Source organism: Macaca thibetana, chromosome 13, assembly GCF_024542745.1.
Source record: "Macaca thibetana thibetana isolate TM-01 chromosome 13, ASM2454274v1, whole genome shotgun sequence".
NCBI classification, from domain to species: Eukaryota; Metazoa; Chordata; class Mammalia; order Primates; family Cercopithecidae; genus Macaca; species Macaca thibetana.
This window is the reverse complement of record NC_065590.1, coordinates 17,757,622-17,769,678: the sequence shown is the minus strand read 5'-3', so window position 1 is coordinate 17,769,678 and position 12,057 is coordinate 17,757,622. Positions and strand designations below refer to the sequence as shown.

At 38.1% G+C, this 12,057-nt stretch overlaps 1 protein-coding gene across 3 annotated transcripts in view; it reads right to left on the bottom strand.

The window, feature by feature from the left end:
- The window catches only part of NPHP1 (nephrocystin 1), a 364,586-nt gene that overhangs the window by 22,813 nt on the left and 329,716 nt on the right, over nt 1–12,057 (bottom strand). For all 3 annotated transcript variants that reach the window (XM_050753025.1, XM_050753026.1, XM_050753027.1), the window contains 3 exons: nt 11,536–11,630; nt 10,064–10,192; nt 50–124 (listed from right to left, as the gene is read on the bottom strand). In XM_050753025.1, the coding sequence (XP_050608982.1) occupies nt 50–124; nt 10,064–10,192; nt 11,536–11,630 (299 nt within the window). The remainder of the gene's footprint in view (nt 1–49; nt 125–10,063; nt 10,193–11,535; nt 11,631–12,057) is intronic.

Genomic DNA, 12,057 nt, shown 5'->3' with positions numbered 1-12,057 from the left:
TGTTCTACTTTGAAATGCACTCACTCCACTCATTCAGCAGATTACTTACCTGGGGAGAAAAGGTCCATGTTTTGGGCTTTTTAGATTGCCATGTGGCTCTGACTGTATGAATGTTGCTCAGAACCTGAAATGAGATTTTCCCATTTGAAATCATGCAAAAAGCTCTTTGAAACATCACCACTTCCATGTCCCAAAGAGTTAACAGTGGCTACACTGAGTGAGGAAGATGGCGAGGGGAGAACTTTCACTTTTTACTTCATGCAATTCTGTAATGTTTTTCTTTTTATATCAAGTATGACAAATGAATTCAGAGTTGGACTCCTATGCTAGTAATAAATTATATTAAGTGAATTCCTTAATATCTAAGATAGGTTTACCAGAAAAGTAATTGAAATTTTAGGTAAAAATGGCCTTTTCTTTATCTTATTTATTTACTTGTTTAGAGAGGGAGTCTCGCTCTGTCACCCAGGCTAGAATGCAGTGGCATGATCTTGGCTCACTGCAACCTCCGCCTCCCAGGTACAAGCCATTCTCCTGCCTCAGCCTCCCAAGTAGCTGAGACTACAGGTCCCTGCCACCACGCCTGGCTAATTTTTGTAGCTTTAGTAGAGACGGGGTTTCACCATGTTGGCCAGGATGGTCTCGAACTCCTGACCTGCGGTGATTTGCCTGCCTCGGCCTCCCAAAGTGCTGGGATTATAGGCATTAGCCATCGCACCCAGCAAAAAAAAATGGTCTTTTAAAAGAAAAGATGTGACCTGGTTGAGCACAGTAGCTCACGACTGTAATCCCAGCACTTTGGGAGGTTGAGGCAGGTGGATTACATGAATTTGGGAGTTTGAGACCAGCTTGGCCAACATGATGAAACCCTGTCTCTACTAAAAATACAAAAATCAGCTGGGTGTGGTGGTGTGCGCCTGTAATTCCAGCTACTCAGGAGGCTGAGGCATGAGAATCACTGGAACCTGGGAGACAGAAGTTGCAGTGAGCTGGTACCACACCACTGCACTCCACCTGGGCAACAGAGCGAGATTCAGTCTCAAGAAAAAAAAGAAAGATGTGACCCATACAAGCATTTCATAGGCGGTTCATTTACTCTGTCACTAAGACAGACAATCCTAAGAGTTCAGATACAGTTATATTTTTTTCCTCAAGATCTCTAGGCCCATAAATTATATTTTTCTTGAAATTCAATCTCTTATAAAATGCTCTATGCAAGAAGTTCACCATAAAATTTACATAAAACAATGAAACACAATGGGAGCAAAAACTTTATGGAATGGAGAATTCAAATGCTAAAATGCTATGGCCAAAATTGACATCTTCCAAAGGAATGGATAATAGATAATTTTTATTTTAGATGAAAATATTCTAGTATAACACTTCCAAAACAAAGCTTTAAAATAATAATTTAAAATAATCCCAAATGTGTTAAATTAGGTCAAATTCAACTCACTGTATTCCACATCCCCAGTAGTAGGAATATAGGAGTATTTTATGGGCAGCTGGATTGTCTTCCACATTAATAAAATCCCACTTCCTTCAATTACTAATATATATTTGTTTAAACTTTTCCTGAAATTATGTATATTTACCACCCAGACTCTTGGAATACAAACTCCTTGTAATTACTACCTTGTGATTACTGTAAGACAGAATATTATTTATTCTAAGGTTCTTCTTTGTTTTTCAAGAAATGTTTTCTACTTCTAATGGCCAAGAAGTCCTTTGCTATAATCAAAATTGAAATCCTATACTATCTCTGCTTTTATCTTTTCAGTTGGGAGAATCCTAATTTTGAAGTTCAGAATCAAAAGTAACTTCTTCTGTTTGATAATTTTATATCTTTCTTGACATATTGACTCTAAGAACTAAAAAGGACTTAGTCCAACCATCTCATTATGCATTTCAGAAAACTGCAGCCACAGAGGGTGAATGACTGGCTTAGAATCACACTGCTTTCTGTACAAAACCAGACCCAAATAATGAAGAAACGAAGAGTCAAAATAATTTAGAGATATTTTGTTCAGGAAACTGCATTAAAAACACAAGAGGGGCTAGGTGCAGTGGCTCGTGCCTGTAGTCTAACTACTTGGGAGGCTACGGGAGGGAGATTGCTTGAGCTCAGGAGTTTGGGACCAGCTTGGGCAGCATAGTGAAATCTTGTCTCTATTTTTTTTTTAAAGAATGTACAAGAATTTTTCAACCAGTTTATGCTTCAACATAGCCATTCTGCTCCATATATGAAGCAATGAAGCAGTGATAGTTAAAAAGACAGAGTAATACTCAAAAGTAAGATGAATATGTCAATGGACCACAAATAGAAGATAGAAGAGTAAGGTGAGACTAAAACCAGAGGTTTCCTGGGCTCTGAGTCCAGAAGAAGCAGGTGGTAGCAAGGGGCTGGATTTGTATGTTACATAGGCTGAAGGTACTCACTCCATAATAGAGAAATAGATACTGCTTTACTGCTGCTGGAAGCCAGTAGGGTTTTAAAAAAAAAAAAAAGTTGCCCCTCCTTCTCATAAAAAGTAGTGAGCCTAAGCAAGCAGGAGGACAAAGACATAGCCATGACACCAGGATCAGAACCATGTCAACAAGTGGGCCTTTTAATGGATCAGTGACATATCTGACATCATCTTAGATTAAGAACTCTAAACTCTACTTCAAGATCTGGTTCTGAACTGGGGTTGGGAGAGGAGAGTGAGGTACTGTTAATAAAAACCACAACACTACTAGATAGAGGGAAAAGGTACTGGAAGAAATAATTGGAGTTGCAAAGGTATTTGAGAAAATAATGGCTGAAAAAAAATCCCCAAATGTGTTAAAAGACATAAACCTATAGAATGAAGAAGCTGAGCAAACCCCAAGCAGGGTAAACCAAAGAAATTCACGCCAGATACACCATAAACTTCTGAAAACTGAACATAATGAAAATACCTTGAAAACAGTAAGAAACAACATTTAGGTTAGCCAACAGGAAAAAAACAATTTGAATGATAATGAATTTCTCATTAGAAGCCATGGAGAACAGAAAGAAATGACACAATAGTTTTCAAGTGTCAAACAAAAATAACTGTCAACTCTGAATTCTCTATCTAATTAAAATATCCTTTTGGAATGAAGAGGAAACAGGGACAACCTCAGATAAAGTCTATAAATCTGTCACCAGCAGACCTACCCTAAAAGAATGGTTAAAAGAGATTCTCTAAATAGGACATGATAAAAAGAAGACTCTTAGAACATCAGGAAGAAAGAATAAACAATGGAAATGGTAAAAATATAGGTAAATATTATGGATCTTCTTTCAGGTTTTCCAAATTATGTTTGGTGTTATGTGATAAGATTCTCAATGTATGTAGAGGAAATATTTAAGACAACTATATTACAAGCTAGGGAAGATAAAGAACTAAAGGAAGGTAAGGTTTATACATCACTCCAACTGGAATGTTAACACTAGTAGACTGCAGTAAGTTACGCATGTATAAAATTAATACCTAGAGCAACCACTAAGGAATCTAGCCAAAAAGATACACTCATCAACACTACAGATAATTCAGAATGGAGTTCGAAAAAATGTTCAAGTCGGGCAGGTGTGGTGGCTCACAATTGTAATCTCAGCACTTTGGGAGGCCGAGGCAGGTGGATTACCTTACGTCAGTAGTTCAAGACTAGCCTGGCCAACACGGTGAAACCCCATCTCTACTAACAATACAAAAAATTAGCTGCGTATGGTAGCAAGTGCCTGTAATCTCAGTGACTAGAGAGGGTGAGGCAGGAGAAGTGCTTAAACCCAGGAGGCAGAGGTTGCTGTGAACTGAGATTGCGCCATTGCACTCCAGCCTGGGTGACAAAAGCAAAACTCCGTCTCAAAAAAAAAAAAAAAATGCTCAAGTAACACTCAGCAAGTGATAGGTTTGGCTGTATCCCCACCCAAATCTCATCTTGAATTGTAACTCCCACAATTCTCACATGTCATGGGAGAACTCAGTGGGGGGTGACTGAATTATGGGGATGGGTCTTTCCTGCACTGTTCTTGTGATAGTGAATGACTCTCACGAGATCTGATGATTTTAAAACTGGGAGTTTTCCCTGCACAAGCTCTCTTCTCTTGTCTGCCACCATATGAGATGTGCCATTCACCTTCCACCATGATTGTGAGGCCTCCTCAGACACGTGGAACTGTAAGTCCAATAAACCTCTTTCTTTTGTAAATTGCCCAGTCTCAGGTATGTCTTTATCAGCAGTATGAGAATGAACTAATACAGTAAATTGGTACCAGGAGTAGGGTGTTGATGAAAAGATATTCAAAAATGTGGAAGCAACTTTGGAACTGGGTAACAGGCAGAGGCTGGAACAGTTTGGAGGGCTCAGAAGAAGACAGGAAAATGTGGGAAAGTTTGGAATCTCCTAGAGACTTGTTGAATGGCTTTTTGACAAAAATGCTAATAGTGATATGAACAATAAGGTCCAGGCTGAGGTAGTCTCCAACGGAGATGAGGAACTTGTTGGGCACTGGAGAAAAGGTGACTCTTGTTATGTTTTAGTGAAGAGACCGGTGGCATTTTGCCCCTGCCCTAGAGATCTGTAGAACTTTGAACTTGAGAGAGATGATTTAGGGTATCTGTTGGAAGAAATTTCTAAGCAGCAAAGCACTCAAGAGATGACTTGGGTGCTGTTAAAGGCATTCAGTTTCACCAGGCAGGTGGAGCGTACAAAGGTTTGGAAAGTTTGCAGCCTGACAATGCGATAGAAAAGAAAATCACATTTTCTGAGGAGAAATTCAAGCCGGCTGGCAGAAATTTGCATAGGTAATGAGGAGCCAAATGTTACTCCCCAACACAATGTGAATAATGTCTCCAGAGGATGTCAGAGGTCTTCACGGCAGCCCCTCCCATCACAGGTCAGGAGGCCTAGGAGGCAAAAAGGGTTTCATGGGCCAGGCCCAGAGTCCCCATGCTGTGTGTAGTCTAGGGACTTGGTGCCCTATGTCCCAGCCACTCCAGCTGTGACTAAAAGCAGCCAAGATACAGCTCAGGCTGTGGCTTCAGAGGGTGCAAGCCCCAACCCTTGGCAGCTTCCACATGGTGTTGAGCCTTCAGGTGCCCAGAAGTTAAGAATTGAGGTTTGGGAACCTCTGCCTTGATTTCAAGAGGATATATGATATGTCTGAATGTCAAGGCATAAGTTTGCTTCAGGGGTGGGGCTCTCATGGAGAACCTCTGCTAGGGCAGTGAAAAAGGAAAAGGTAGTGTTGGAGCCCCCTCACACAGAGTCCCTACTGGGGCACCACCTAGTGGAGCTGTGAGAAGAGGGCCACTGTCCTCCAGACCCCAGAACAGTAGCGCCACTGACAGCTTGCACCGTGCTGCTACAAAAGCCATAGACACTCAGCGCCAGTCCATGAAAGCAGCCAGGAGTGGGGCTATACCCTGCAAAACAACAGGGGCTGAGCTGCCTAAGACCATGTGAACCCACCTCTTACATGAGTGTGACCTGGATGTGAGACATAGAGTCAAAGGAGATCATTTTGGAGCTTTAAGATTTGACTGGCTGGATTTCGGACTTGCATGGGGCCTGCTGCCCCTTTGTTTTGGCCAGTTTATCCCATTTGGAATGGCTGCATTTACCCAATGCCTGTACCTCCATTGTATCTGGGAAGTAACTAGCTTGCTTTTGATTTTACAGGCTCATAAGCAGAACGGACTTGCCTTGTCTTGGATGAGATGTTGGGACTGTGAACTTTGAGTTAATACTGAAATGAGTTAAGACTTTGGGGGACTGTTGAGAAGGCATGATAGGTTTTGAAATGTGAGGACATGAGATTTGGGAGGGACCAGGGGAGCAATGATATGCTTTGGCTGTGTCCCCACTCAAATCTCATCTTGACTTGTAACTCCCTCAATTCTCACATGTCATGGGAGGAAATCAGTAGGAGGTGACTGAATTATGGGGGCAGGTCTTTCTTTCTTTTCTTTTTTTTTTTTTTTTTTTGAGACAGAGTCTTGGTCTGTAGCCCTGTAGCCCAGGCTGGAGTGTAGTGACGTGATCTTGGCTCACTGCAACCTCCACCTCCTGGGTCCCAGTTCAAGCAATTCTCCTGCCTCAGCCTCCTGAGTAGCTGGGATTATAGGCACATGCCACCATGGGGGCAGGTCTTTCTTGCACTGTTCTCATGATGATGAATGACTCTCATGAGATCTGATGGTTTTAAAAATGGGAGCTTTCCCTGCACAAGCTCTCTTCTCTTGTCTGCCGCCATGTGAGATGTGCCTTTCACCTTCTGCCATGATTGTGAGACCTCCTCAGCCATGTGGAACTGTAAGTCCAATAAACCTTTCTTTTGTAAATTGCCCTGTCTTGGGTACGTCTTTATCAGCAGTGTGAGAACAAACTAATACAGAAAGATAGGAAAAAGAAAAGAGACAAACAAAAAAGACAGAAAACAAAGAGAAAAAAATAAATCAGTAGACTAAAGGCTTGAGGCTCCTCTCCAGTGTCTGCCTGCTTCTGAATGCTCTGCAGTGCCTTCAGGTAGTTGCTTTTTATTTTGCCCAGAGTTTACAGTTGCTATCTCTGGGTGGGGTGGTCCAAGAGGAGCTGACTCAAACATTACTGGAAGTTGTGTCTCATTAGTTAGTTTTAGCAATAATGCCTTTGGTTGTGTGCGTGTGTGTGTGTGTGTGTGCATGTTTTGGTTTTTGGGTTTTTTTTTTTTTGACACAGAGTCTCACTGTCGCCAGGCTGGAGTGCAGTGGTGCAATCTTGGCTCACTGTAACCTCTGCCTCCTGGGTGCAAGTGATTCTCCTGCCTCAGCCTCCCAAGTAGCCGGGACTACAGGTACACACCACCACGTCCAGCTAATTTTTGTATTTTCAGTAGCAACGGGGTTCCATAATGTTGGCCAGGATGGTCTCAATCTCTTGACCTTGTGCTCCACCCGCCTCAGCCTCCCAAAGTGCTGGGATTATAGGCGTGAGCCACCGCGCCCAGCCCAATGCTTTTCATTTATAACTAGGTTTAGATTTAGAAGCACTCCTACATAAGCAGCACGAGTATCTGTGCAGCTATTAAATATGTTCCATAACTCTCAATTTGGAAATCTCACATAAATTTCTTTCATGAAGTAAATTTCATTATTTTGATATATTATTCAAAATAAAATTCCATTCCTTTTTATGTTCTTATATAAGAGAACATGGAGAGGTACAGGAAAAAGTATCAAACCAGATGTATGAAACAGAAAGCATTTCAGCTCTTGGTCACTGAGGACACCTACTGGCTCCTTTGTGCAGTGATTTTGTGCAGAAAGTATTATAGAAGTGAGGGAAGATCACCATCATAACAGAAGTTCATTTATTTACCCCAAGTTCAGATGAAATAAAGGCACTTTCTTCATGCTGGGGGTTTGCAGTATACTCAGCCTGAGCAAAACCAAGCTCATGTCAACTCCTCCAAACCTGGTCCTCTTCCAGTGTTCCCCATCTCATTGAATGTTGCCACCACCCATCCAGATGTGGAAGTCAGAGACTAGGTATCATGCCTGTATCTCATTCCCCCTCTTTCCTGCATATCCAATCCATCACCAAGTTTTGTTGATTTTTACACCCAAATATCTTTATCCACATCTCTCATCTCCACCTCTACCTCTCTAAGTTAACATCACCACCTCTTATCCAGACACTCTTTGAAAGCACCTACTATGTTCTTTCTATGTATTACATCATTCTGATAACTTCCCTTACATTAACTCATTCAATCTCACATTGACCGTTATCAGCTCAAGCAGCACTGTCTTCTCAGGAAGGCGCTTTGACTGTAGATTTGAGAATTCTTTTCTAATGTAAGCATCTAGTGCTATAAATGTCCCTCCAAGCAATGCTTTAGCTAACATCCCACAAATTATGATATGTTGCATCTTCATTTTTTGTTCATTTCAAAATATTTTCTAATTTCCCATGAAATTTGCTTTTAACCCTTTGATTATTTAGAAGAATTTAAATTTCCAAGTATTTAAGTATTTTTCCATTTATTTTTCTGTTACTGATTTCAAATTTAATTCCATGTGATCAAGGACCGTATATTATATGATTCCAATTATTTTAAATTTGTCTAGGTTTGTTTTCTGACCCAGGACTGTCTATCTTGGTGATTATTCCATATGTACTTAAGATAATGTGTATTTTACTATTTTGAGGTAAAGTGTCATGTGAATATCAATCTAATCCAGTTTGTTGATATGTTATACAGTTCTCTTATATCCTTACTAATTTTCTGTCTGCTTGTCCTATATTACCGAGAGAGAAGTGTTAAATTCTCCAACTATAATGGAGGCCCCAACTATAATTGTGACTTTGCCGATTTCTCTTTTCAGTTCTAACCATTTTTATTTCATGTACGTTAAATGTCGGATGTTAGGTATGTACCAACTTAGGATTACTATGTCTTCTTGGTGAACCATCTCTTTTATCGCCATGTAGTGCCTGGAGTCTACTTTGTCTGATATTAATATCTTTTGAATGGTATATCTTTTCCCATCCTTTTCTTTTAAGCCACCTATAGCATAATATTTAAGGTGGGCTTCTTATATGTAACATATAGGTCAGTCTCTCTCACTGTGGTTTTCATTTGCATTGCCCTGATGGCTTCTTACATGTTGAGTATCTTTTTTTACTTCTAGTGGTTTTTGAGACTTCTTTTTTGAAGAGGCTATTCAAGTCTTTTGTCCCTTTAGAAAACTGAGTTATCTTTTTATTTTTTGGATATCTTTGACTTGTTTCTGGTCTTAGGAAACAAGTGTTCAGTATTTCACTGTTAAGTATGATAATGCTAGTTTTAGGTTTTTTCTTGTTGCATTTTATCAATTTGAGAAATCTCCCTTCTATTCCTAGTTTGTAGAAAATTTTTCAAAAATCATAAATGGGTGTTGAAATGTGTCAAATGCTTTTTCCTTATCTCTTAAGATGATCATATGATTTTTCTTATGGCAAATTATAATGATTGATTTTCAAATGTTAAATGTGACTACTCAGGCAAGTACATTTGAATTTCTGAAATAAACTCCAATTGGTCATGATATAATGTTCTTTTTATATATTGCTAGATTCAATTTAATAATATTTTGTTTAGAATTTTACTTTCTATATTTATGAAGGATACTATCTGGTAATTTTCCTTTCTTGTAATGTCTTGTCATATTTTGGGGTCATGTTTTTTCTGGCCTTATGAAATAAGTTGGGAAGCATTTCTCCTTAATCTGTTCCTTGGAAGAATTTGTATCAGATTGGTATTATTTCTCCTTTAAATGTTTGAAGAGATTCACAAGTGAAGCCACCTAGGCCTGAAGTTTTCTTTGTGGGAAGATTTTTTTTAAATTATAGGTTTAATTTCTTTAACTGAGGTTATTCACATTTTCTATTTCTTCTTATGCCAGTTTCAGTAAATTATGGTTCTCCAGGAATTTATTTATTTCATCAATGTTATCAAATTTACTGGTATAAAGCTGTTTATAGTATCTCCTTACTGGCCTCTTAATGTCTGAAGGATCTGTGATAATGTCTCTATTTCCGTATCAGATGTTAATAGTTTGTTTTCTTTTACTTTTTAAAAAATGTCTTGATAGTCTCACTATGCATCTTTCAGTTTTATTAATGTTTTCAAAGAATCAACTTTTGTCTTTTTTTAAATTTTCTCTTTGGTTCATCTGTTTTCTATTTCATTAATTTCTACTCTCATCTGTATTACTTCCTACTTTCTACTTTCTTCAGGTTTAACTCACTCTTCTTTTTCTAGCCTCTTGATTTGCTAGTTTAGATCACTGACTTTAAATCTTTTATCTTTTTTTCTAATATATGCAATTAAAACTATAAATTTCCATCTAAGTACTGTTTAACCTGTATCTCATTTAAAAAATGAATTTTTTAAAGAGTCATTCAAACTTTTCTTTGGTACTAGGTAAAAAATACTCTCTTAGGAATTGGGGAGGAGTTGAATGGAAAAGAATCTAAGGAAATGTTTCTCCATAATCCTAGTATGAATTGATTTACTTCTCAGTAAGCTTACCTTATTACCATCAAATAGACAGAGGCGTACATGTCTGCTGAGAACCTGTATGCTCATTCCTGGAAGAGGAATCATTTTACAGCTCCATAATGTCAGAATCAATGAAATACGACTTGGTCTTGACCTAATCTAAAAGAAAAATTAGTTATAAAAGAGTTTATTTTTATGATTTCTAACACAAATCTGTCTTTTGTAAATTCAGCTTACGAAAATGTATACAGAATTTTTAAAAAAGAAAAAAATTTACACATATACAATAAAAGTTTCAATAAAATTAAATAAAAGTTCATTGAAAACTAAAATCAGTCATTTTAGGTAAATTTTTCATAGAGTTACATTTGAAATATTTGCATTTTTCTTAAATACTTAAAAACTGTGATGAAAGGAACAATAAATATTAGCAGGTAAAATGTATATGATCTGACTATAGAATCACTGTATTCCAGTCCCCAGGTTCACTCCCACAGAATGTGGGTAAGTGCAGAAGGCTAACACAGCATAAAACCAATGCCACCTGGTATTAAGATTATCCCACTATTTTTTATTCCAAGCAATTATCTACATTGTTCCTTAGTTTCTTAATAGGTGTTTTAACAGAGAGAATGCACTATTTGATATATTTATTCAGATCTACTTCATAGGTATAATTCAGATTATGAGTAAATAAATTGGTATTCTGATTTTTTATTTTTTAAGAACAGCTTCAATTAAACTTTACATTCTGCTTTATAGTCATAAGCCTTTTCATTTACATAACTTAGATTGGGACTAGTGGCTCACACTTGTAATCCTAGCACTTTGGGAGGGAGAAGAGGGCAGATTGCTTGAGCTCAGGAGTTTGAGACCAGCCTGGCAACGAGGCAAAACCCATCTTTACCAAAAATACAAAAATTACCTGGGCATGGTGTGTAGGCTGGTGGCCCCAGCTACTCAGGAGGCTGAAGTGGGAGGGTCACTTGAGCCCAGGAGTTTGAGGTTACAGTGAGCCATGATCACACCACTGCACTCCAGCCTGGGTGACAGAGGGAGACCGGTCTCAAAAATACTACTACTACTGCTACTACTATAAATGATAATACTGGCTAACATCTACTGAGTTCTTTTCATATGCCAGGCATTATTCAAAACCCTTCACACACATAATTTTCAAAATAACTCTATGTTGGAAGCATTACTATTACTCCATTTTTACAGATGAAGAAATTGAGGCAAAGAGTGATTAAGATAGAAACCTAGTATTATTTCCTTTCTAACAATGAGAGAAGAATGCAATGGAGAAGAGAAACAAGATAAAGTCATGGTAGCAAGTCCAAATTCTGCCTTAGTTATAAAAATATCACTATTTCAAAATTATCATAGAGAATCAGTTTTTTTTTGTTTTTCATAATGCATTAGTCAATTAACATGTTGTCTACTTGCAACTATGACAAAATCTGGAAGAGTTACAGTTTACTGATAGTAACTATACTTACAGTGCCTTCTGTAGCATCCCACATCAGATCTCTGAAGGCCAGTTGTGAAGGCATGAGCTCTGGTTGTAGGAAGTAACTTGCTCGAAATTGATTCCCTGAAAAAATCATTTTTTCTTAATTTTCTTACAAAGAAAAACTCAAAATCAAAAATCCATAATGTTATGCTGTGAACTAGAGTACAGGCACTTCCAAAATGCCACGCTGCTTACTAAGAACTTGCTTTCCAAAATAGGAGCACCAATATAGATTTATGCATAAAAACAACAGCATGAAACTTACAGATACAAACACATAAAAGATCATTTAAAAGTACCTTTAAGAAAGACTTTTAGGCCAATAATATGCCCCATGATGACAATGATTTATTCAAATATTTCTGTAAAATGCAGAAATCTATAAGCACTTTTTGGAGACTTTAGAAAAAATACATAGTCATTAGTTTTACTTCTTAACACAAAAGCATTTTATGCTCTTCTTCCATGCTTTAGTCATGAATAATACTTATAATAACATCATTTATCC